The sequence below is a fragment of the Podarcis tiliguerta genome (assembly GCF_965153285.1).
Source record: "Podarcis tiliguerta genome assembly, chromosome: 3".
Classification (NCBI taxonomy): domain Eukaryota; kingdom Metazoa; phylum Chordata; class Lepidosauria; order Squamata; family Lacertidae; genus Podarcis; species Podarcis tiliguerta.
The window spans coordinates 25,962,672-25,989,747 of NC_139536.1; the positions used below are offsets into that span (position 1 = coordinate 25,962,672).

A 27,076-nucleotide genomic window follows, 5' to 3' on the forward strand; every position below is an offset into this window, starting at 1 on the left:
CCAGCACACCCTCCCAGCACCGCTGAAAGCCTCTCTATATCTCTCATCAAGTCCGAGTGTGGTGACCTACAAGATATTTCCGAAATCTCACCTTACTCGGGGAGTGCGATATCCTTTACGATGCAAAGCCAACATTTTGCATGATGGGGTTTCTTTCGTTTGGTGGTAAGGGGTTAACGGATGGGCGGGGACAAGGGAAATGACACGTGCATAAGGCCCTCTTGTCCTAAATTTCTCACAAAGTGGAGAAAAGGTAAACTATGCTTGTTCCGTTGTGGATCAAATCTGCGCAGTTCCTCACTGGCACAGTTTTAGAAGATAATTTTAATTCAGGTGTGGGGAACCTCCAGATGGTACTGAACTACAACTCCCATCAGCCTCAGCATGCCCGGTCAGGGATGATGGGAATTGTAGTTCAGGAGAATCTGGAGTCTCAAGGGTTCCCCATGCCTGATTTAAATGGGTTGTCTTCTAATGTTTATCCATTAATCCTGATAGAGAATGATAGATTTCTGGATGTGAACATCTTGGTAATGTATATTGGGGGAGAAACCTCATTATAACTATAACTGAAGCCATAAAAAAAGACCCAAGTTTGGGAGAGAGACAGCAAGTAGCCCCACTTCCCATTCTTCAATTCCTGACCTGTCAAACTGTACACATGATATCTGAGGCAGATCATAGGCAGCTTTAAAAAAAGCCATTTTGAAGGCACTCCCAACCATAGCATTTCGGGCCTAAATTTGACATCTGCATAAGGGAACAAATGCAGGTGGCAGGTGGGGAGGGAGTCGCATGATTAGCCCATGAGGAAGCAGAGCATCTACTTGGCTGTGCTGTTCAAGGCAGCTTCATTGCTGTCTTCCCCCAATCTGACAAAACTCAGAAGGCAGCAAGTGGCTTTTATCACTTTCATGGGTAGAAGTTTCCCCTCGCGTGAATTCGACTGCTGTCAAAGGGAGGCAGGTTTTCCTGCTGAATAAGCCCAAACTTTTGGTACCCATGTCAGCTGCCTGTTTGAATTGTCCAGCAGTGTGGAGCTTTTATTTGCGAGTGCTTCTACAGATATCTAAGTAACCCCTGCGCTAGTTAAAAAGTCGTCACCAAAGGCAGTGATGAGCCGGTAGGGAATTTTCCATAAGACCTGCTACTGTATTGTCCTGTTACCTTACTATTATTTTATCTTAAAAATTCAATAAATAAATAATTAAACAAGAGCCACCACCTTACAATATAGTTCTGGAAGGGTTGTTTTTCCAGTTCCCTTCATTTCCTATGCCAGTATCAAAATATCCTAGCCGCACTGACAGGGATGTTCCTTCTCAAAGTGTGTCCTAAGCTCCAGTGTTCACTAGCAGACAAATAACGTTGCTTATGTGTTTATTTTATTGGCTGGAGTTCTGCAGGCATAGATAGGTCATTCCACCCTATATATATGTAGCTGGGAGCAGGCCCCATCCAACACAACAAACCTTTCTTCTGAGCAGGAATGTGTAGGATTGCGCTGAAAGGGATGGAGTTTCTTTTCCAAATAAAACTTCCACATTAAAGCTGAAATGATATTTCCCAGTTTCGGGAGGGGAAAAAACCTGGGGAAATTTTCAAATTTGGATGCCAAAGAAAGAAACAGAAAGGAATTGACTTGTGATATTCAAAACCAGAAGGCTTCTGAGAATCTGATGCGGGGTGGGGAAAAAATAATTTCAGATCAAATACAAACGTCTTATTTTCTTAAGCAATCCTAGTGAGTCTGCATGTTAACAGTGCCTTTGCTGCATCTCTCCCAAAGGACAAGTGATGCATTTGTAGATCTCCTAACTTATTTTCTCAAGTGGGTAAACAAAGCAAGCACAAAAGAAGATAAAGATACAGGTACTGCTGTATTTCAGCTAAATCAAGTTCTTCCCCGCCCCCCTTTCCTTCTGATCGGAGTCCCGTTCTCGGCTCTTGTGCAGCTGCCGGGTATGCATGGTTAACCTCTGCTCAGCCATACACAGAAATCTTTTGTCCTAACATACAAAAAGCAAATCATTTGGCAAAGCTTGAGAGTATAATTAGATATAAGACTTCAGCTGGATTAATCTTTTAGGGCATGTCTTCTTCTTTTCCTCCATCCTTAAAAGAAAAGAAAAGAATCCCCCACAATTTTGAAGCCTTAAATAATATTTAGTTGAGGGGAATGACACTGTTTTCTCTCTTTCCATTTTAATCCAGGAAAGATGATTATATTTTCATAATGGCTTTCAGTCATTGGCCTACCAATCCTATGCATGTTCACTTAGAAGGAAGATATTTCGAGTTCACTGGGATTTGCTTTCCAGGAACTATGCTAGGATTGTGACTCTAGTTCTATTTAGTTTTTTCAGAAAATTGCCCAGTCCCTACCATCAAATGTCTACCTCGGGGTATATAGGGATGTCTTCAGATAAACTGAAATGGGCCATTTTATTGAAGGCCACATAAAATCTGCCCTGTCTTCAACAGAGGACTTGAAATAAAGGCTAAACTGGTCATCTGAAATTAGATAGTCCATTGCAGAATATGGCTGACCTAAGTAGGCTTAGCTTCACCTACTTGGAAAGGAAGCTATTGTAAATGGATAACTGTCTTCACCCTTGTGCAATCATAGCAGTTACTGTCAACTGTCCAAGATGGCGGTGGGATCTGCTGAAAGTCTATACATGTTTTTCTTAAATATACACAAGGTTTTTTTAATATAATTATTATTGCAGTATCATTTGCTTCAGCCAGAATAATTCCAAACGTATTTTGCTTCCAGATTGGTTTAAGCGAACGTTTTCATGGTCATGAAGAAAATGCTTTTACAATGTTTTGTTCTAGGTAGTTGATAGGAGGGATTGAGATCCTGTCTCTACAAACTCTTTCACAAGCCCCACTCACTTAATGTTTCTTCAGCATTGTAGGATTTGGTCTGTGGAAGCTTTCGGCTTTCACTGGCTAAGACTGAACTTTGGATGGCAGTTAAGTGTCTTTGAATGTTACCCTTGGGTAGAGGGGTACGAAGATTGAGCCGGGCTTATTCTGCATTAAGCCTCAAGGCATATGAAGAGAACTGGAATGGGAGACTGAATCAGTTTCTGGTGTTAATTGTGGAGATGGAATAGGAATGTTTAGAATGACCTGGTGGTCGAGTGAACTGTGTATAGCCCATGCACTGTTCACACAACACGTTTCCCTGCATTGCTAGTAATAGGAACCCATTCAGGGGAGTCATTCTGTTCTGGGAATCAGCCATACTAAAGGGAAAGAGCCATTGTAGGGAAGGAAGAGAAAAGAACCTGAGTGGAAAAGGGGCTTAGTGGAAAAGAAACCCAGAACACAAGGAGTGATGGATTCACTTCCAACCTCTTTCGGCTGGCTGTGGTAAAATTGTAAAGTGTAATCATAAGCAAACATAGCAGGAGCCCATGAAGCAGGTGTCAGAAATAAGCAACAAAATCAAAACTGTGAAAATACAGCTAAAATGGGTGGGAGGTTCAGGCCCTTGGGCCAACTGTGGCCCTCCAGTCATCTCTGTTTGGCCTTTGAAAACAAAAACATAAACCAGGCCACACCCACAACCAGGCCACACCCATTACCAGGCTCTTCCACATCTCCTTAAGTGCTTTTGCCTGGCTGGGATGTGTTGAACTGTGATAATGTCTCTGGCTTGCCTGGATGGAGAAGTGTGTGAGGAAAACCCACCTCCTCTGATATATGTAGCCCCTTAATTGCTTTCTTCATATTTCTGGAGCTACTGTTGCATGTGAGTTTTGTTTGGTTTTAATATTTCCTCCTTTCCTTTTTATTATTATTATTATTATTATTATTATTATTATTATTATTATTCCTACGTTTGTATAGTGCTTCCAAGCATTCAGATCACTTCATGTGTATTTTCTAGTTGCAGTCCTCACAGCAGCCCTGTGAATTAAGCCAGTATTATTGTTCCCAAACCCGTAAAATGGGGGATGAGGCAGAGACTTGCCTAAACCCAACTAACAAGATCACAGGCAGATGCGAACTGAGATCTTCCTGATTCATAGCTTCTCTTATCCACTGTGCTCTGGACAATCTTGACTAGGTTCTTTGCCCTTCTCACATTTTCATAGCTTGGAACTTTTGGAGAAATTGAGATCTTCAGACCCCCTTCCCCATGTCACTGTTACAGCTCAGGGAGTTAATTTGTGAAATCAGGTTTTAACTGGGGCTTATCCTTTTCTCCATTGATTGCATATTTTTTTAAAGACATCACAGAAAAAGTCCCATTCACATGATATATCTGGGGATATATCAGATTTGAATCTCTGAACAGAGTCTGCATGCAGGCAAGCTGTCCAAGCATAAGTTCTGGCCATACATTAAATTCTGTTTCCTCCACCCCATCCCATCTATGTGCTCATATCCTCAGATATGTCCTATGGACAGCCATAGAGCTTCCTTGACTACCCTGCTGCTATTCCAGTCCTAAAGATGTTACTCAAAATGCGGGAGATTTTGTGCACTTGGCTATGAAACTGCAAAGCTATACAACAGGCCTTCATCATAATGCTCACCTGGGCCTGGATACCTTCCTCTTTTTGCTGCCTGCCTGGGTCTGCCAAAACAGGGTATTGACACCTAGTAGACCCAACATGCAGCTGATGGACCATATTCATCATGGCAGGTCACCAACAGTGTAGGCTTGCTTGGTGGTTGCTCCCTCTGTCAGCCTGACGGCCTCCATGCATTAGGGACTACAATTCCCATCAGCCCCAGCTAGCATATCCAATGGGAGGTTGGCAAAGTGTTTCTACTTTCTGTGGTCCCCAGTGGAGGATTCAGTTGGGGCTGCTTACATGGGACTCCCACTTCACCATGATCACAGGAATTGGCACCACCCAGACCATTAATTGGGCCTGGATGTAAGAGGTATGCCAATCAAACAAACAAACATGTCAGAAGCAGCCCACAGCCCTTGTTCAGTAGAGCATCTTGCACACACACACACACACCCTGTTGGTGCTGGCTGCAAGTATATTTCAAAAGCTATTGTATTTCCACTGGGGGCCACCACTATATCTAGAATTTGCTGCTCTTCTTATTTTCTCACAGCTGCCTGTTTGTCTATGTTATCTGGAATCCATCGTAGGCAAAACCAAACGGGGGAGAGAGAGAGAGAGAGAGAGAGAGAGAGGCATGTGAAGGTCTGTTTGTTCTCGACCAGGTTTTTGTTTTTGTTCCTCTTTATTTCACATGGCTGAATATTCCGATATAAAGAATCTTTCTTAAGAGCAGCCATTCTTCTTCCCTTTGGAACAGAAAGCAACATCTGTTTCCTTGGAGAATCCATCCAGGATAAGAACACAAGCCTTGCAGATAACAGCCAAGTTCAGGTTTTGGTAGCGTAAGCCCTTCCTGGTATTTTTGTTTTGTTTTTGCTTTAGTTCCCAAATACATCTCGCTGTTCCCGTAAAAGGCGCCTAACCATTATCCTCCTTGTTTGAGGGCGAAAGGAGAGAGTTAATGTTTGCATGCTGCATTAAACAAGATGAGAAGATGCACCTGCATCCAGAGTTCCGGCCTTGTTCACCAATGTATTGTATATCTTTGCAAACTAAATACGTTTAATCAAATATTTTTTTCAAGTTTTTATTCAAATTGCAAAAGAAACAGGCAGCCAATTGTTTTGCTGCCTGATCTTCCTTGTCAGGCCACCCTCTTTGCATCTCAAGAAAAATAGCCTTGTGCAGCCTCGGGCCATTTGCATAGAGAATATTGAAACACAACATTAGATTGTGGGTTTGGTTTGGTTTGGTTTCTTCTTGTAATGCATGAAGATGATCTTCCCAGGTGAAGGCTGTAATCTTTTTCTCTTCAGAAGGGTTGTCTTCTATAAAATTCACAAGGAAAGGGGGGGGGGAATGACTTTTTTTTGAAGTAAGACAGACAGTTCTTGTCTAAGCTGTGCAAGGATGCAGTATGGACAAACAATGCTTTGTGAATGACAGCATTTTGAGTTATTTTCTCTGGCCAAAATAAAAACACTTGCAGCAAATTCAAGTCTTCTCTCTCTCTCTCTCTCTCTCTCTCTCTCTCTCTCTCTCACACACACACACACACACAGCTGTTTGATTAAACTGGGGGTAGCTTGAGTTCAATATGATGTCGCATTATTAAACCCAATAAATATATGCAGCACAATTTCTCTTAATCTGGGGATATATGACTGAAGACAGGAAAGGTGTGTTGGAAGCACCAATCTGCCCATAAGATATATATTCTTTCCACTTGGCAGGTACCCAGGGCTATGGTACCGAAAAAACAAAACAAAACCACACAAGAGGCCATAAGAGGATTTCAAAGAGGAAGGGATAAAAATAAAGGCATCTTCATATAATAATTCTGACAATGATGCTTCCAGACCTGATACAATCCAGATGCCAGTCCCCTCTGCTCCCCACCCCCCCAAAAAAGTATCTCAAATCAAGAGCAACAATCCATATTCTATACCTACAAGGAAAACATGAGCTGGAAAACTGCATACAACAATGCGTCTCTTCCTTTATCCTCTCTCCACTTCCTGCTCCTTACATCTCCTCTTCTGCTGTTGTGTTAAGCAGGGCTGCGTTGTGCTTTGTAAATAGATAACACTCGGATTCTCACGTTGTTTGAACACTGTTTTAGGTTCAGCTGCAGTACACAGTTTCTCTGATCTTTTATGTTCCTGAGCAGATGTCTTTCATTAATTTATGGATTTATCATCTTTTCTTTTCTTTTTGCCCCCCTCCTTCTCTTCTCTCTTCTCTCTCTCTCTCTCTCTCTCTCTCTCTTTTACACCTGGCAGCTGGCTCAAGTTTCAGCAGTTATTGTCTATTTTGCATTACACATAGAACTGAATGTCATCTGTCTTCACAAAGCTATGGCAAAGAGTACGGAGGCAAGCCACATCAGCTGCTGGGGCAGAGCCTGTTTGCGTTTTTATTTGCCGTCTCCTCCTCCTCCTCCTCCTCCTCCTCCCCCCCTCTTCTACCTCCCCCTCCCCTTTTTACCTCCTTAATATTTATTTGTGCTCATTTTCTTTCCTGGCCTTGAATGGAGCTTAGCTCGTGTTCAGTACAGCTGTATGTTTACTGAATCTATTCCATCATGAGTCATTGTGCGTGTGTAAGTATCCTGGAAACAGCCAGTGCTTTCTTGGAAGAACAGTTGCTTTTCAACACAAGCACTTAAAAAGAAAATTAACCAATTGGTCAGCTCAGATTTAGCAAGGGGGTCATCTCACTACTGGCCCTTTTAGCGTTTCTCTGGCTCTTTTTTTAATAGTCACTATTAGGGATGCTTTTTAGCAATAATCTAATCTGTTTGAAACAAAATAGAAACGGTGTATGAGGACTGTTCTGTGAACGACAGGCAAGGTTTAGGGGAACAGAAGAAAGGGGCTTCTGAAAATTTACGTTTGAAATAATCAAGCCATATGTGTAAATGGATATTTCTGCCTTGTAAGTACTGAGAAGTGGAGGTGGTCTTGTGAACATGTGTTGTGTTGCATGTCTGAGTTCAAATACACCCTCCCAAGGCAGAATGAAGCGCACTGCCTGGCCTTGCGTAACTCATCACCTCTCTGCCTAACCTACCTTATGTGTTCGTTGTTGAGGATAAAATAGGGAGAGGACTGATGCCCCATTGTGAACTCCTTGGGAGAAGTGCAGCACACAAACCTAATAAAAAATGTTATTAACCCTAATAAAAAATAATAATGCAATAAGCATGATTATAATTGGGGTCCTTTCCTAGCAATGCTTTTCTAAAATAGAATGAGAGCTCTGCTTTTTCTTGTGTCACTTGTTTCAATGGGACCTGCCTAGGAGAAGTAGTTCCCAAGAAATTGTGTCTTGGGTTAACTGCTTTGGAATTATCCATTACTTAGGGTTTTAATACAGATTTTTTAAAAAGTGTTCATATATTTGTGTGTGTGTGTGTGTGTGTGCAGGCTTCATCAGGACAATTGCATAATGAAACAGATTTCTATCGGAGAAGTTTTGACTTGTCTGAAACTCTTATTGCTAAGCAATAGGTGACAACTTGCTACTATTATTTCACTTATGCATTTTGACAGATGGCGGTTCCTAGCGCAATGCTCTTTTAGACTTCTCTATCAGTCTAATGGAGGTAGCTGTAGGTTCTTTCAACTCTTCTCTTGGCACAAGAAGTATGTCAGTCATAAATTATCTTCTTTGTAATCATTAAGCATCTGAAGCTAAAAAAAAGAAAGAAATGTAGTTCAGCCAAGCATGTTGCAGTGCGTGTCACATAAAATTAAGAGCTTTAAACCACAACATTTTCTATATATCCTTTTAGAATTAAAACAAAGCTTTTTTTTTTTTTTTTGAGAAAATCTTGTGCTTTTAAATAATAAACCTTCCTCCATTCTCCTGCGCATCCAGGAGTAAAATTTTAAAACCTACTGTTAGATGCAAGGGCTCTATTTAAAAAGAGGCTTATTAAAAAAACACAAAAACCATAAACCCTGCAAGAGCAGTATATAATGTGTGTTGTATCACTGAACCTCATGTGTCTTGTCTCCCCATTATGCTGTTAGGAGAAGGTGCTTCAGTTTCTAGATCACGTTGAACTTGTTTGACCTTTCTCTGCCATAACGCATGTTATATTTAATAAGTGACATTTGTGTGCATGTGTGTGTGGTGATTGTCTTTAAGGGAAACAGCCCTCCAAGAAGCTACTGGGAGCATTCTTAATTGACCTTGTGGGGGCCACATTGATTTTGTCACGTGCATCTTCATTTCTGATAAATTATAAAGCCATTAATTTGCAGAGGAAATGGCAGGGCCAGCCTGCCGCACAGATGTGACCAAAACTGTCCTAGCAAACAGTACACAAAAGAGTGCCAAGAAGCCCCGAGAAGGAGGGGTGGCGGAAAAACCCGTCCCGAAAGCCTAGATTGTTATGGTTAGTTTCACATTCCCTTGGGAATGCTTTTGGTTATTTCTGTTTACAGGCCTGAAAGGTAATGATGTTTGAAGAATAAATAGGTATCCTTGCAGGGTAAGCGGCCATGGATCAATTGGCAGTTTTCCACTTCTCGATATTTGCTGGCCCCCCAAACACATTTCTGTGCACCTTTAAGGAAAGCTCTTATTTATTCCTAATTGGGAGAAGGCTTCTCTAAACCTTTTCCCACCCCCTGCCCCATTCTTGAGGAGCTAGAGCACCAAAGATGTTGGAAAACATGGTGTATGCCCAGCGAAAACATTTCTATTTTTACTCTTAGCATAATTTGATGCGAGTGATGTGGTACTGAGGGAAGAAGAATGCATCAAAAGGTAACTGCGAAAAGGTAGAGGGGAATCTTCTTCTTGGAAACATATGCATTGTGTGTTTGTTTCCTTAGCAACAGGTGAGCGCACACCTGGCGTTCAACCTTGCACCCACAAAATTCCCCCCACCATCTCCTAAGAAACAAATGAGGCCCAGTTCAAGATTTGCATGGAAGTAAGTTCTCTCGTGTTCGACAAGAATGGTTCCCAAGAAAGCATGTAGGTTTTCTCCAATTCCAGTTTTGACCCTTCTGAGGTGTGTTGCAACTTGAACGTTATTTTGTCGGTCAATTCCAGGCACAAAAACTCTTCTCCCAAAAGGTCTTATCAGTTTCCAAGCAAAGCGTTTTTCCTTAACTAATTTCATCCTACATGCAGGAAGGTCTGTCTCCCAACCACTTGAAAAAGGCCAAGCTCATGTTCTTTTATACCCGCTACCCAAGTTCCAACATGCTGAAAACGTACTTTTCAGATGTAAAGGTAGGAAAAATCCTTTTATTCATTTATTTTTATTCCCTCTTGCTTTTGGTTGCATGTTTTAACCCCCTGAATGCTTTTTTATTAATTTTAATTTGATTTCGCTAATAATATATCTTGGCAAACTGTTGTTATATATATTTTTTTTGCTATTGTTATTATTTTGCTGCTAAGTCATTCTTAAGGTCTGTGTTTATGCTCTCCCTCTTCTGTTTATCTCCTTTACCCTGTGGACATTAAAAAAAAAAAATCACAGTAAATTTGTAATTTTTTTAAGCACCATTGGACAGCACGCTTTTGCATCTGTGAAATGTCTACTGGTGGCATTAGCCTACTATACAAGAGCATTTTGAAAGTGCTCCTTTAATTGTTCCATTGCAGCCGGGTTCCTCCTATTCCGCTTAGATTAGTGCCCGCTGCAGAGACCCATTTTTCTTTCCGTCAAAAAATAAAAGCGGGGAAAAAAGAAATGCTACATTGAAATTCTCCATGCAGTAGCTGCTTAAAAACAAAAGTGATGATTGTCTCTTATTTACAACTTAATTTGTTGTTGATGCAGAGTACACTGAGCATAAGGAGGATGAATAAACTGACAGATTCAGGCCACATTATTCAAATGAGGATATGAAAGCTGTCGACGTACAGCTGCATCCTCCCCTCATTTTACAGAATATTAGGACCTCCTGGTTTTTTTTTTAAAGTAATTGTTCTTTCACATCAACTTGATTTTTTTGTGTTATAATCATCTACTTTTTTTGCGGGGGGAGAAACAAGTTTGGGTTCCAATTATTATAATGATACACATGGTATCATTTTGTAAGCCTTTAAAAATAAACATCACATTAGTTTAAATTTGCCGTGTTAAAATTCTTCTCTTCTTGCCTCCCCCCCCCCCAAATTCTACAAAAACTTTAGCCATGATCACCACCTCTCCTCCACTTTTGCAAATTTGCCTTCTGTGTTCCAGGGATGTTCTTAAACTGGCCTCCTGTGAAACTGGCCTGCTGTTCACTTTTTTTAAAAAACAAACAAACCAAAAAGAAAAAGCTGGTATTTTGTATTTTGTTAACTACCTTTCACTTTTTTCTTACTTTTTTTTTTAAAAAAAGAAACTTGGTCTATCTTGTTTAGTTAATTGGCTTCTATTTAATCAATTTAAGAATCGGGATGTTTTGAATTGCACACCTTTCCTCCCATTGGTTGCAGCATTTTACTTAGAAATATTTGTGCTTTGTGGCCTGTTTTTAATGGGTTCTTCTTTAATTTTTCTTTTTGCATGGCATACATGTGTACGTGCATTCAACATATTCTGCCCTGCTAGAGTTTCGGGCGAAACTGGTTTTCTAGGCTTTTTCTTACTTCTGCTTTTTTTTTTTTTTTTAATTTAAGAAGTGCTTTGAAAACCTTTTTGTCCAGAAAGTCAAGTAGGGTGTTGGTGAAGAAAACTGAATGTGTGTATTGCTGTTAACGACTGCTCTGTCATAGGCTTTTGCTTTAATAATAATAATAATAATAATAATAATAATAATAATAATGCATCATCCATACACTGCCTATGCTTGGTTAATAACCTGCCATGACTCATCCAATGGGCCAATGAAAATGCTTCTGTGGCAGTATTACCTGCAATGCAACAATGTAAAGAACTGCTCTGGAGATGTTGGAGCCATTGGTGCAGCTTGACCGCAGTATGGCTCGAGGGAATCCTCCTAAAGGCTCTCTCTGATGTTCTCTCTGCTCCAGGGTTTCCCAAACCTGGGTCTCTGGCTGTTTTTGGACTACAACTCCCATCATCCCTAGCTAGCAGGACCAGTGATCGGGGATGATGGGAATTGTAGTCCAAAAAGAGCTAGAGGCCCAAATTTGGGAAGCCCTGCTTTGGCGGATGCCGATGTAGGCAGCCCTACAGAAAAGAAAAAGTCTCGCTAGTATGTAGTGCCTGTTGTCTTTTTTCAGCATGTGACAGCCGAAGTCGGTCTTCTTGCGATGTTGCCGAGTGATATGAAATATTTTGATGTTATGCCACCTTATATTTATATAGCATCATTCATCCAGAAGAAGCCCAAAGTGCTTTACAAACAGCCAATATAGGGATCATTCACCCACCACTGAAAGGCAGCCACTTCCGTGGTGGAAGGCAACAGCCATTCGGGGTCAGCAACACCACACACCAGTAGATGTAAATATTAGATACATTCCTCTTTTCTTGGGGGAGTGGGGTTGGAGGGCGGGTTTCCACGTTTCATATTTTTGGAATGTTTTATTTCATGGTAACAGTTCGTGGGTAAAGTCAGCCTCTCCTTTAACCTGCTCTGTAAATTTGGTTGGGCTGAATGTGTGATCCGGGCTGGGTTAATGTTTATTTTAGGCAAGCTGCGAAGTAGACGCTTGTGGGAATTGTGCACATAATTTTCTCTCTCTCTTTTTGCATTGAGCTCCTATAAAAAAAGACAAATGTCAGGAGATGGGAAAGGGCTACTTATCTCCAGAAAGGAGATTGAGGTCTTCAGTCTTAGCCAGACAGAATACTGGTACAGTAGTCTGGTGGAATAAGACCAATACTACTGCTTACTGAAAATAGAGTGTAAGAAGGCTGTACCCAACCTGGTTCCTTCCAGATGTTTTGCAATTCTTTCATTCCTGACCGTTGACCAGGCTGACTGGGTCTTTCTGATGAGTCTAGAACATCTGGAGGGCACTGGGTTGGGGAAAACTAGTGAAAAATATTGACCGTTGGCCTTTCTCAGTCAGGCTTGTTCACGTTGACTAGCAACAACACCATAAGCTCATCACAGCCCTTCTGCCTGATGTTCTTCAAATGGCTATTCCAGGAATTGAACCTTCTGTGGGCTAGCCATTCAAAGGTGTCATGCACAGGTCAGGAAAATGTGGGTGGGAATGAGGAGAGGCTTTCTGTGGGGAGAGGGGGAGGCCTGCAGGCTCCTTTTGAGGAGATTCTTTCCATGCATATGGAGGTAGTTTTATTTATAAAAGAAGAGAGAGGCCCTGTGATAATGGCCTGCTTTGGGAAGCATGTTTACTTTCATCTGGATTTGCAAAGGGGCATGGTGTCACCCATAAACTTGTGTCTGGACAGTAGACCCAACTTACTTTAAACCAGTTCTTTATTTATTTATTTTTTGAAAAAATCAGTGTATCCTCCATCTCAAGTCACCTTTTTGTAGTGTTTAATTAGCCAAACCATGCTAGGCAACAGTAATTCAAAATCTGCTTGACTAAACTTTAGTGTCAAACTTTTGGTTGGTATTCAACCAACTCTTACTCAGAGTGGGTCCAGTTCTTTTAATGCACGTGGCTATTAGCCTCAATAGATCTACCCTAAGACATAGTTGAACACCACCCTTTAAAAAAGAAAGCTTTAAAAAGATTGCAAACAAACTTTAAACAAACAAGCAACCTCTCACAATTTTCACAAGTTCATGCAGAACAACATGTATGAATCACTACTTCAGCAAAACATTTATACATCATAATATGCCAGTCTTACCAGATATCCCTGCTGGAACAATAGGTTGGGGTTTTAGTCCCACTGAACTCCTTGGTGTAAATGATCAATAAATTGACCTCCTAAGTATTTGTTATGTACACAGGCCGATAGTTAAGACAGGTGAAAGAGAAACCCAATGCAACTCAATGCATCAATTTAAATAATGCATTATAGCCAAAAAATCTAGACACAATTAGACTAACATGAGATACCCTGGTCTAACTTAGCTGCATGAGAATGTTGCCCATACTCTCAAAGACCAAAACCAATGGGTTCAGGAGTGCCAACTTAGCCCCGTGACTGTGGGTGTCCGGGGCCGTGGGTGTCATGCCAGTGCTCATGGCCCTGGCACTGAAATTTGTGGGTGCTCGGGCACCCAGGGCCTCAGGGAGTTGGCACCTATGGTGGGTTTGATAGTGTAACTCTTCATGTTTCTAGATAAGAAAGAGGTCTTGAAGAAATTTCTGGGTCAGATGCTTTTGGTTAATGTGAAGGAAGAACCAATGGAAGGACTTCATAATGTACGGTGGCAGAATAGGAACTCTTTCTGTTGTATTAGCAGTGCCTATAAAAAACCTCAAGGAACATTCTAACACTAATGCAATCAGGGAAGAAAAGGATGGATGGAGCCCATCCTCCAGGGTCCTTCTTTCCACCACAACCCCATGTGCCCCATTAAAAATCCATTCCAAAAAATCAAGAGATCATTCAGAGTGGCCTCCAGTGCGGCATGTGAATCTATAGTTGGAACAGAATCCCTGGAAAACATACAAGGGCTCTTTGGAACCTAGCCCATGCACTGCAATCTATCCTAATACGTTGTACAATAAATATACAAAGTCCAGTTTAGTGCTCTGTGCTGGTCTTGTACTCAAGGGAGCTTACTCCCCCCCTAAAAAGCCAATTTAACCAATTTGAAAAGAATAAAATATTTTTCATACACAGATAAGCCCCCAAAATCTTTCGTTTGTAAATAAATCCAAACTGATTTCTGTGGCTCAATCTTGCTTACTTAGTTTATTTGAAATTGTCCCATTGATTTTTTATTTTTCCAATCGCTTATGCATGAATCACTGTACCCAAATTTCACCCTTGATTTTTCTGCCGGTGATGATCTTGCTTTACTTAAGGAGCTGCCATTAGTGAGGCTGAATAAGATGCAACCATCTTATAATTTTGTCCCTAAACTGGGGGAAAGGGGAAATCTCCTGAGTCGGTATTGTGGGAACAAAAAAGGATTCTCCTTGTATCATCTTCTTTCGCTCCACTTGATGCCGATTTTAATGTATAAGCTAATAATTCTAAGACTACTAAATACAACAGATTCAGTGTCATTTTAGCTTTGAAGAACAGGCGCTTCCAGGCTTTTCAACCCAGCAGTGTTAAATGATGTATCTCATTCCCTCCACCCCTTGAGTCAACTGCTGCCTAGCCAGATTAAGGTGTCAGATTGATTTGTTTTATACATCTTTTGACCATGCTCATTGAATATTTAGGAAGTTTCTTCAGCCCATATTGAGGCTGAGGTATCCCGTGGGAAGCATTAATCAAAGTCACAGAGACTCTTACACTGTGGAAACACAGACTCTTTATTGTAGCGATTAGTTTTTGCAGTAACACATTAACACACTACAGAGCTTTTCTTTTATAGAACAATTGATCCTTTTCTTGTACTCCACTAGAGAAGGGGGGGGGGAATAATTAACTCTTTAAAGTTTAGCAATTTTAAAAAGACTGATTTATCTACACCAGAATGTTGAGGCGAGAGAGGGCATTTGTCTCTGTGTTTGTGTGTGTGTTGCGCACACATTTGTGTTGTATGCACAATTAACTCACACTCCGAATGTTTCTATACTATTCGAGCTGATTAGTTTTGTTCCTTAAGCGCTTATGTCTGTAATTTTTGCATGTCTTACTTCTTTTTTGTCCACACTAAAACTTTCTCTGATGTTTCCATGCTGCAGCAATAAGCATTAAATCTCTCTTTCTGTCCTATTGCTAAACAGTGACATGCGCACCTACTTTTTGTTGTTGTTGTCCACATTAGGTCATTCATGACCATTCTAGAAAAAGAATCCCCTTTCTATTTTCCTCCCCTTCTACAGCACTCTTGCCCATATGAGACAATGTCTTGTAACAATGCCGGAGCCTAATCTCCATGTCAAAGCAATTTTCATTCCCCAGTGCACACCCTGCTATCATTTTGTAATGTTTTGTTTCTTATTCTAAAAGAATTAAAAAGGAACAGTAAGCCGTCACGGGGGCCTGTAGTCCTTATCTCAGTGTCTGGAAATTTGGACAGTGTATTTTACTGCTGAGATAAAATGGAAAGAACTCCAAGTTCAGCAAATCGTAATGGGTTTAAGTTCTATTGAAATCGGTAACCAGAAGATCAGATAACGGGGGTCCTTCAGTTGTCTTTTTAATCAGGTTCCCCGCAAGGGCTGAATAGAGACAGAGCAGACACACAGAGTGAAAATATAATTCTTGGATAGGTTAAGTACATGTTTGAACTCTTGCAAGCAGAAGCGATTTGATGATGACTTAATCATTTTCTGGTCAATTATCTGTAAGGACCCTTGCAACTGCATGGCAATTATGATGCAAGTTGGCCTTTTGGGAGAAACACCAGTCTCCCTGCTTCTGTTTCCTTGTTACTTAGATTCCCTGCCATAAATTTTCATTCGTTTATTATCTTTGCTAGCATGGAAACAACTTTCTGTGTAGTAATTACAGCCCCAATGCACACTTTAGCTGTCATCTTGTTGGAGGCCTGGATGTTCTCATGGCCAGCATTTGATAAGTGTTCTTTGTTGATTTTTGATTAATGCACATCTCTTTCTGGGGGCCGGGGGAAGTGAATGCCTGTGATGACAAAAGGCAGGGGGTAGTATATCAGCCTGCCAGATATATAGCTATGGATTTATTGGTTTTAACTTGGCAAGTTAAGTTGCATCTGTCCTTTACACGCAGGAAGGGCTGTCAATAAGAAGGGATCAGCTGCAACGCAGCTTAGGTGACATCTTCAGTTCAAAGGTCAGAGGAACAGTAAGAAAACGTGTCCTGAAAGATGTGGGCACTTTTAACCTTGACCTTCTGACTTCCAATAAAGGGATCCAGTGCATTTTCCTCCATCTTATGGATGAGCTGGAAAACTTTAAATTTGCTGGACGGAATACCCAGGGATTAATGGAGGCTTTGCGGATTTCGATACTCAGGATATGATAAGCATCTACAAGTCACATGCAAATTTTTAAATTTATTTTTTGCAAAGTAAGAGCAACCCTATAGGAAGCCCCCATTTTTGTTTAGAGTGTGTGCAATAAAGAGAGAGGGGAATTCTTTTTAGCTTGACATAGAACGAGAAAGGAATTTTGCATCAGATCTGTGTGACACACTGAAATGTAACCCACCTCAAGTTACTTCTGTCTGTTACACCACCTGCCCATAAATATTTTCTAAATTGATTTCACACTTTTATTTGTGGGGAATAACTGCTACATAATAGGAAACACATTGCAACCCCCCCCCCCATCTTATATGTGGCTCCATAAATAATTGCCTTCAATGGGCAAGACATAGTCACATTTTACTGTTTTGGCCACTCATCTCTTATATCGGACAAAATACATCAGCACAAACCTGGAAAGTCTTGGACATCTCCTCCTGTAAGAGCCTAGAAGCTTGCTAGTGGTGCCTCGAAATTTGGAAGTGCTTTCTATGCGTGATACATAACTTGATAGAACAGCAGTGCTCTTTAGCAACCTTAGGAACGAGATCCAGTCTTTTCCCATTTAAAAAATTGGCGCAGCATTTTTTCTATCATTTGACTCGACCACTCAAGCCTCTTTACCCCTTGGGTTTAAAAAAGGCTTTTGAAGCTTGGCTATGGGGCGGTTTGGAAGAGAAGGGGTGGATGCAAGAAAGGATGTTGTGAAATGGGGAGGAAAGAGAGGACGTGTCAACGCTCTAATCCTTCTTGCTCTTCTGATTTCCACAGTTCAACAGATGTATTACCTCTCAGCTCATCAAGTGGTTTAGCAATTTCCGTGAGTTCTACTACATTCAGATGGAGAAGTATGCGCGCCAAGCCATCAACGACGGGGTAACAAGCACTGAAGAGCTGTCCATAACCAGAGACTGTGAGCTGTACAGAGCCCTCAACATGCACTACAATAAGGCAAATGACTTTGAGGTACGCTGTGACCTTTCTGGGTTTCTTCCTCTTCTATGCATGCATATAATTGAAATTTCCTTCCCCCCCTCCCTTTTTTATGCATTTTCGCTTATTTTGGAAACTGTTTCTTTTACAGTGCCCACCTTGCAAATGATGTTAATGTGTTTTGTTCTATGTTTTGTTAAAAAGGGGAAAAGGTCATTTTTGCCTGCCTTATCAGAAAGCAGGAAACTTTTCTGTCTCGACAGCAGAGCGCTGCATTTGGGTTGCTTGCGTTTCAGCTACATTTTCGAGAGCTATTTTCTTGAAAAAGCCACCCTACTCGAGATCTTTTGACTGTAGCTAATCGTTTTGCAACCCGGACAGAAAACGCAGCTCGCGAGCGAAACAAAAACAAACAAAAGCGCGACTTAGTTGTGTCTCGGTTCCATTGAAATCAACGGGGACTAGGCCTATCTAAATGTCTCTGGATTATACCCCATGGATTGGCAGCTTTGATTGAAACTCTTCCTTACAGGCCAACAATGAGCGGGTATGAGCCAATCACCGAGGCCTTGGCTCAGCAAGCGATTGTTGCTAACCTGCTGACCTTCCGTAAGCCCCACGGTGGCAAATTCCTCCGTGCTGATGATAAGCGTTTTGCACTGTCAGATGCAGGGATGAGGCGAGAGGGGCTTCTGGGAGTTGTCACTCTGTGGCATTGAAGCCTTGTGGCAGTGCATTGGTATTATCTGCTCAAAGGATGGGCCACATTGTTTGGTATAAGCTGCACAGTGGCGTGGTCAGAAGGGGTGGCAAGGGCTTTTGTTTCTTTCCCTATGGAAGTAGTACTGTGCTAGGTACAAAAATGTGCTCTGAAGCATTTCTAAAGTGATTGCCATCACCATCATCATCACATCTAAGTGATTCAGTTGGAAAGGGACACAGAAGGTTAGGATGCAGATTTCACTTCTACTCTTACTCATTCACCGGAGCTTTTTATTTCAGTGTGTGTTGCCAAAACAAAACAGCCATGGCCCACCAGGCTTATTCTTTATAAGATCTGTGCCCTACCTTGCGGTCCTGGCTATTGAAGATCCCTCTAGATCAGGGTTTCCCAAACTCGGGTCTCCAGCTGTTTTCGGACTACAACTCCCATCATTCCTAGCTAGCAAGACCAGTGATCAGGGATGATTGGAATTGTAGTCCAAAAGCAGCTGGAGACCCAAGTTTGGGAAACCCTGTTCTAGATGCTGCTGGACTATAGCTCCAATTGTCCCTGGCCTTTTATGGGCCATGCTGGCTGGGGCTGATGGGAGTTGGAGTCCAGCAACCTCTGGAGAGCCAATGACTACACTACTCTTGGATGGAGCTTCTTCTGAAGAAACCAAGAACAAAAACAAAGGGAAAGTGCATTTGACACCCTCCTAACAACAATTTAGCAGAAGATGAATAAGGGTTATATGCACAATTTCACAATATGAGCCTGTTCTCATAAATCACATCTCTGTCTGAAAATGTAAAAGCATTGATATGCATCTATATATTGTGTTGCCCTCTTTTTGTCTTTGAGCTACCCATGTGAGTCTTTCTATGATGCACAGGTTAAAGCATGGAGGAAATTTTCATGGCTTTTAATTGGAGCAGCCTGAGGCTGCAACATAACACCTATGGTATATTGTTCCCAATAGTTTGCAATTATCTGATCTGGAGATTGCAGCATAAGTTTTGCCCCCCAATAAGTTAATTTCTTATAACACAGAACCCCTTTCACTTATGTTCAAATGCATGGCTATGAAATTCCTAATTCATACAAACAGCTGGATGTCAGCTTTAAGACTGCTACCCACTAGGCTGAAAACCTGGACCTGAACAGGCCATTACTGCATATCGTTTAATCTGAAGGTATGCATTCTTGCCTGATCAGCGGCCAGCCCAGGTGACTAGCACTGAAGCAAAAATGACATGTACTGTGGTGTTGAAATTGGATCTGAAGTCCTTGAGCAAATGGAGCGTTTTCCATATTTAGCATCATCAGAGTTCCTCCCCTTCATACTTTTATTGCTGATCCTTTAATATAATTGAAGCCTGATATGCCTTTCATCTTAAATAATTTAAATGGATTTTCCTAAACCTTTTCTGCTCAATTCCTCTTACGGAGTTAACATTCATAACGTATTGAAGAAATGGGGATAAAATCTCATAGAAAAAGGGGGCTCTGGGCGAATTATAGAACCTGTTTTCCATAAGATCTATTACTCAAGATACACCTGCCAGAGCCACATCACACATTGTGCAAGCGGCGTCCCTGTGGACAACACACATGCTTTTTAGACTCATCAACGTCCTTCAGCAGTTCATACGAAACACATCCTCAACCCACAGTGGGGCTGCTGGGGTCTGCCTTTGCTCTAACATATGAGCTGGCTTTTCTAACTTCCTTTCACAATGCCTTGGAGCCGCCAGCAGCTGTTAACAGAACTCAAATAAGATCCTTAACAATCCTCATGCCTCCTTACTTTAGATTTGTCACAATCGCCTCAGGCTCATAGCCAGAGGTAGCTGAAACACCTTGCAGAAGGATTTGGTGACTGAACGAGTAATTTCTCTCTGTTTGCGAGAAGTGTACCAATTTGTTTCTGTGTTTCTGTGTGCTGTCATTGGAGGTCAGTTGAAATTGTGAACACATTAGGCTCAGCTGCAACACAAAACAGAACGAAATCATCTTTAGTAGTAAGCAAAACTTACATTCTGATGAATTAAAGATACGCGTGCTGGGGAAGGAGGATTTTCATATGTCCATCCTTGCGCATTACTGTTTCTCACAAATGGTAACTTATAGAGCATCCTACTCCACCCTAATTCATTTATGTTTTCAGCACACATTAAATAGAAGCTCTCCCTCCTAAGTAAACAAAACAAAAAACACCTCAGCAGCTATGTGTGCTGTTTGTGTAATCTCTAGTATGTTTTAAACTCAAGTATCTAAAGACTGCAATTCTAGACACACTTAGAACAAAGCTCCATTGAAGTTGCAAGTAGACATCTAGATATGCACTCCAAATGCAATAGAAACATACTTATCCTGGATGGTTTGCAGAGAATATTTTAAAGGGAATCAGAACATAAAAGAGACAGCAGCTTTCTATGGGTTTCTTACATAAGTCACACACACATATATATTATTTGGTTTTAATATTTAATTGTTAGGGTGGATTTATTTAGCTCTTTGTTCTCCCACCGGCTTTCCCCCAGTCATCTAGTGGTAGCACTGGACCAGTTCCAGTTTATCTTCAACTTCCTTGCCCACCTAAAGATTAGGTAGGCTAGCATATCAAACTTGTGAATGGCCACTGAACATTTTGGGATTTTGCAGAAATCTAATTGCTTGTAGGCTGCGAGTGGCAGATCAACTCAACCTAGATGAGGAGCACTTGTTCAAATTACACTTTGTTCCAATTGCACTTAGATGCAGCTTTCCCCATTGCATTTCATACTTGGGCAAATTTATCTGAGGAGAAAAGAAGTGATTGTGAAATGTACTGGTGGGATTCAACCGAGTTGTTATGTGCATGGAATGAGGTCCACTTGTGAATGAGACCTTTCCCGCTTTGTTCCCCATACTCTTTAAATCTGCTCCAGAGGTTGGGGTGTAAGAGGTGGAAGTCCCATTGCACAAGCAGACCTCGTTCTGTGCTGGCATAGCCCACTTAGCACTATGTTGAATTCTACCCTATGTACCTGTGTAAATTGCTGTGCCCCCCCCCTTTAAAATATACACAATTGGCATTTGGGAAGCAAATTAGCTGCACCCCCCCCCATCAACATGCATTCCACACCAGTTGTGGTTCCCTGTGAGCTCCTAGATATAAAATAGATACATTGCATAAATACTCATGCATGGATGCTTCTACTTTGCAACTAAAAGTAGCTTTGGGAAGTTGATTTGCATTTGGGACCTGGCACTGAAAACAAGAGTTAAACTCTCCATCCTGCCTTACAAATATCAGGGCCTTCTGCAACTGCTTTGAGGAGAGAGGAGGAAGGTGTCTGGAAATCCAATAACAGAACTCCCATGTCTTGTGGCCCTCAGTTATCACGTGCCGTGAGAAGCATGTAGTTATGCCCATGGTGGGATACAGGAGCGAGACTCATGGCCTTCCCCTTATGCATATGTTCTGTGTAAATTAGACTTGCTCATGTCAGTCACTCAGCCCTTTTCCATGGTGTGGACCACATCTCCGGAGCCAACCTGCATAGGCACTCTTGCCTGTATACCTGATTAAAGGCTATAACATGCAGTATGGAAGATGAGCCAAAGGCTGACTCATACACCATACAGAGTGTGGAACCTACATATCTGGTCCACATGTCTCTGCCTTGTTGTATTTAATTGTTTTGTGGATTAAACGGTATTGGGGACCAACCTGCTAAATACTGTAGCAAGCACTATGCTTACAGTGAAGGAAAACAAGGTGAGTGAGGAGAGGCCTTCACCCGGACATCGATGCATACAGTGCTGTGCAAACATTTGAAGGAAGGGAACCGTTGCAATCTGGAACCCTGGTTGCTCAGGGTTCCAGATCATGTTCTATATCCCTATAGGTGTCTGTGCAGATTTGGCATGGCCCCAGTTCCCCACTTGTGTATGTATTAACTGTATGTAAAACCCTGAACAAGGCTTGCAGTGTTAATTTTATGGGGAGAGACAGCTGAAAGGTCTTGTGAGACATGCTGGGAGGATCCTTGGAGCCAAAAGGTAGGCGGCTAAGGATGCTAGTTGTGCAAGCATCACCTTGTTGCAGTGACTGCCAGTGTGTGCAGGTATTCCTTGCAAAGTCTACCCTCCCCTATTCAATGGAAGTGTCTGCTACATGAGCCCCTAGAAGCTGACAGTTGCATTGAAGCGAGTGGTGGAAGGCTTTCAATGGAGGGGCTTCCTGGTACACTGCCGCACACATGGTGTTTGAAATTAGAAATAAATATATACAATAAGAATGCACGAAATAAAAAGTGGACAGTATAGCCAGTAATATATGCACCTGTTTTACGAGCACTGTTTATAATATGGACATTCGTAATAGATTTGAATACAATAAATTGTGATATACTTTCATAAATAGTGTTTCAGTCACTGTAATCTCTGACAAGTGGGTAGTCTCTGTTTGCCTTTCATAAGCAATTACTTAGAAATGTAAGCTGAAAAGTCCTAAATTCCACAGTGATGGATGTATGAACCTGCCTTTTACTAAGTTAGATCATTGGTTCATCCATCTCTGTGGGAGAGGTCTTTCCCAGCCTTGCCTCCTGTGATATTTTTAACTGGGAATGTCAGGGATTGAACCTGGCATCTTATGTATACCAAAAAGGTGCTCTACCTGTTGCTGTAAAAATCAAAACTCTGCCAATGCACTGTTGTGAAACCTTATGGTTGAGTTTTTATTTTGAAGGGCATAGTAATGAGATCTGGGATTTCCGGAAAAGCAGAGAGGTTGTCAGGAAGAGGGGGGAGTAGATTCATAATGGGGACATGTACATTCCCGTCCAGTAGAATTCTCCTGTTAAATTGCCTGGTTTGCCCATAACACTAAGCCATGGTTTGTTTAACAGATCATGGGTTCCTACAGACAATCAAATAAACCCATGGCTTGTTTCTCCAAAGTCTTTTTTCATCTGTTCTTGCCTTGTACTTTTGTAGTCAGGTGAGTGTCTGGGTAAAGGTGGCCAGACAAGCCATAGTTAAGAAAGAGTGCTGGGTTTGCATGTAACACCAATCCATAGTTAAAATAAACCAAGATCTGCAAGCCAACAGCAAATCATGGATTCAGTTGCTGGGTTGTTTGGTAACCCAACTATAGTTCAGCCTCTTGGCATGAGTCAGACATGCAAATAAACCATCATTTAATAAACGATGGCTTGGTGTTATGTGCAAACTATGCCTTTATCCATAACTTCATTGTCATACCTAGTTCCATTTCCTTAAGAGGTTGTAATTTAGGATTTTAGCCTAGCAAAATCAATTGACACATTCCTGGATGTACTTATTTGCTACATTTGTTTTTAAATGTTGTGGGCCAGAAACTTGCACTCACATGTGAACTTGTGTTCTCTCAAATATATGCTAGAGCGTTGCAGTAGCCTGACTAGTAAACTGTGGTTGTCATGTATAAACCTTTGCATCCTGGATACCTTTGTAAGCTTATAACCACCAAAGGGGTTCTTGTGGGCACAATACCATCCTTGAGGACTTTTCTAGGTATTCACAAAATCTCTGAGCCCTCCCCCTTCCTCATTGCTCCCTGTGTCATGTGATGGGGAAGAGGTTCACCCCCCTCCAAAAAAGGGAACTTAAGGAGGAGGTTGAAAGAGGGCCACTCTTTCCCACTTCATTTTCTAGTTGTGTGTGTTTTCCAATGTTCAGATTAGTAGCTGAAAAGGAAGTTGAACGGCCAAGAGAGGAGAAGAGAAATGGGAGCAATATTGGATGCTCAGGCAGAAAAATGGAATAACTAGGGAAGAACCAGAGAGAGAAAAAGTGAGATCTGTAGGGGATGAGGAGAAAGAAATAGAGTGTGCGTGTGTGCGTGCATGTGCACACACACACACACACACACACACACACAGATTGGCTGCAGTAAAACAGAGTCTCTTGAAATTGTGGTGTTTTTTTTTCATCCTCCCAATATCACATAACAGAAACATCTGTATCCATTGACTGAAATGGAAAAAAACCCCATGACTGGTGTTTTCCAGCACTGCCATGACTCAAAAACATGAATACAAGGCATGTATCCTCATAACTTTTACAAGGGTTATGCTGAAAACTACCACCAAATCATTGGTTACCTCTGCATTCAGAGGTGTAATTTCTTGGTGCTTTGGTTTTCATCATGTGCAAATTTTGTGAAGATCCGTGACAATCTTTGCCTGTAACTTCATCAGTGTTTTGGCAGCGCTGGCAAGCACCAGCTCTGTGACTTTTACTGTACCAACGCAGACCTTCAGAGCCGACAGGAAAGCCCAGTGTGCATGCGCTTGCTCTCTCCGTCAGGAAGGGGTGTGTCTGTGTGGAATTACCAAAGGGAGGGGGAAGAGAAGGAAGAGGGTGCGGCACCCATGGCACCCTCTCAAAACTTCAAATCTGTCATGGGCCCCCAAAGGTTGGAAACTTAGGTGTAAAGGAATAGATGTAACATTGTGGACTGGTCACTGTCTAACCAGCTACAGTGCGCTATTATTTCTCGGATCGCTCACAATTCTATAATCTTTCAAGTGTATCATTTTCTAAAGTCATGTCTATCAATGCTGATTTAAAATCTTCAAACACGCCCCCCCCAATACAATACATGTAACTTAGCATTAACTAAAATGCCAAACTGCTGATTATACCCATTATATAACATACCTACTATTTTGCTTTAAGTCTGTAAGTTAACAACAATCCACATACAGACTGTAGAGCATTTCTTGCCCCCCCCCCCCCCCCGCGCTTTTAGTTTGCTTGGTTAAAGCCTCAGACATATCCCTGTGAAATTTGTAAGCGACTTTCACCCTAATGAAACTGTGGGTCAAATTTAGCTGAAGTTTATTAATTGGTTGTGGTTCTGACTTCTAACATCCTGCATGTTTACCAGCAATACTGTTGCAAACATTCTGGAATCAGACTGCAAAAACTATGTAGCACTGTGCATTTAACCGCTGGTACCACCTAGGCTGAGTGCCTGTGCCTTAAAGGATGCCTTAAAGCTAGGCTTCACATTTTGAGTGAGAAAGTTCTAACAGGATGCAGTCTCCCACACCTGCTACCTGGGCTAAAAAGATTATTTTAAAGTACGCAACAAAAAAAGTGTGAGGCATCAGTTTTAAAGAAGTTTGATGCGGCTGCAACAATGATAGGGCATTAGTTTGCACTTTGCAATAGGAGTAATAGAACTTCATTTGCACTTTGTTATATATTGAAAATGCCTGGCCACATGTATTCTTCAGACCTTGGATAGCAGTCTTATTTCCCCATGCACATTTTATTATTATTATTATTATTATTATTATTATTATTATTATTATATAATAAGCTGTAATTCCTCTGATGTGCAACAGAAGAATTTGAAACTTAAACATTGGGGTTTGAAAATAATTAAAATATTCCTACTGGGCTGATTAATTATATCCAAAATCAATGAATGGAAAGATTGCAGAATGGGATTCGTGGTAGAACTCTGTTCCTCTATTTTCCATTAAAAATATAGAGACATTGTAGCTATCTCATTGCATCTTAAACAATGTTGATTTTTATTTCTTTAAAAAGTATGAAAACATCCTTCAGGAAGACAGTTTCCCTCAGCTCAGCCAGTATATCTCATTTTATTATATGCAGTTGCAAAAGTTATGCAAGCATAAAGTGGCGCCGTAACAATATTGTAAATGCCACTTTTAATTGTTAATGAACCTTGTGTGGACCCCTAATAATAATTATACATTCAATTGTTGTTTCTGGTTCAGCTGAGGAAGTTCTTCCTCAAACAGTATTTAATCAGCTGAACCAGGCATGGCAGTTGAGGGTATATGTAGTTTTTGAGTCAGGAAACTCTCATTTTGATATTTATCCCCCTTGGATTCAAGGTGTTTGCTACTACAATGAGATAGGCCCGAAATGATGTGCGGGCTATTTGATTTAATGTCATTAGATTTTATAGCTCCCTCTGACTATTTTCCCCCATTGGGTTACATTTAAGCACAGCAAGATCAAGTTTTTAAACCTCCTTACTCAACAGCTCTATTAGTTATAATGTACCGTGACCTCTCTCAACATTCTTAAAGAAAAAGATACAGTGTAATGTCACTTTACTTTGCTTATTGTTCTTTGTTGAGGTGAACAAAGCATTTTCTACAGTGGTTATAGCACATAATTATACAGCTTTCAATAGTGGTGTCTTGGCACATATCAAAGTTCAGAAGAGCCTTTAGGAGAGAAAAAAAAGATGTTTTGTGGCAGCCTAGTGAGGGTCTCATCTTTCCTTCAGAAAATAGTTCAAGGCTCTTCTGTCAGGCTTCCTTACTTAGAGCTTTTTCCCCTCCTGCTTCATAAAGTTTAAAGGGGATTCAGTGGAGTTCTGTGATCTGCTTCCTTTGAAAGATTGTTCCTTTGCACAGAGAGGTCCTTTGACTTCAAGAGTTCACAGATTCATGTCTTTAGGTATCATATGTCTGACCTTATCAGTTACTCTATTTAATGTCGGAGAAAAAGTCTCAAACTCTTTTGTGTTTGTCTGTTTTTCTGCCTCTGTGAAGTGATTTGGCGGAGAGAAGGGGTGGGGGAGAGAGAGAAAAGGACCATCCTTTTTAACGCACCACGGCGAGGATGTTTTTTTTCTGACTCCAACCTACCCTGTGGCTTTTTGGCGGGGAAGACGGGGCACAATTGCCCTTGCCTGCTTTGTGTGTGTGTGGATAATTCCACGGCGATAATAGAACGATACAAGGCCAAGCTTGCGCACACTATATCTAGCTAGGAATCGTCCGCTTTCCTAGCCACCCACCCCTAGATGCAATCTATTGCCTTATTTCTGGTGGCTGCTACTTTAGCTTTCCAACAGGCTGGGCCATTTAGCAAACACAGAG

The 27,076-nt window shown here is 41.3% G+C and overlaps 2 protein-coding genes across 6 annotated transcripts in view; one reads left to right on the forward strand and one right to left on the reverse strand.

Annotated features, from left to right (window-relative positions):
* PTPN14 (protein tyrosine phosphatase non-receptor type 14) overlaps positions 1-27,076 on the reverse strand; it is a 518,691-nt gene that overhangs the window by 170,121 nt on the left and 321,494 nt on the right. The gene's annotated exons all lie outside the window — the stretch shown is intronic.
* The window catches only part of PROX1 (prospero homeobox 1), an 82,950-nt gene that overhangs the window by 15,001 nt on the left and 40,873 nt on the right, over positions 1-27,076 (forward strand). For 4 of the 5 annotated variants that reach the window (XM_083433290.1, XM_083433289.1, XM_083433292.1 and 1 more), the window contains exons 2-5: positions 1-108; positions 9,690-9,797; positions 11,836-11,973; positions 17,303-17,497. The exon at positions 1-108 is cut by the window's left edge and continues 1,684 nt beyond it. In XM_083433290.1, coding sequence (XP_083289416.1) covers positions 1-108; positions 9,690-9,797; positions 11,836-11,973; positions 17,303-17,497 — 549 coding nt within the window. The remainder of the gene's footprint in view (positions 109-9,689; positions 9,798-11,835; positions 11,974-17,302; positions 17,498-27,076) is intronic. The other variant, XM_083433293.1, reaches the window with a different exon arrangement.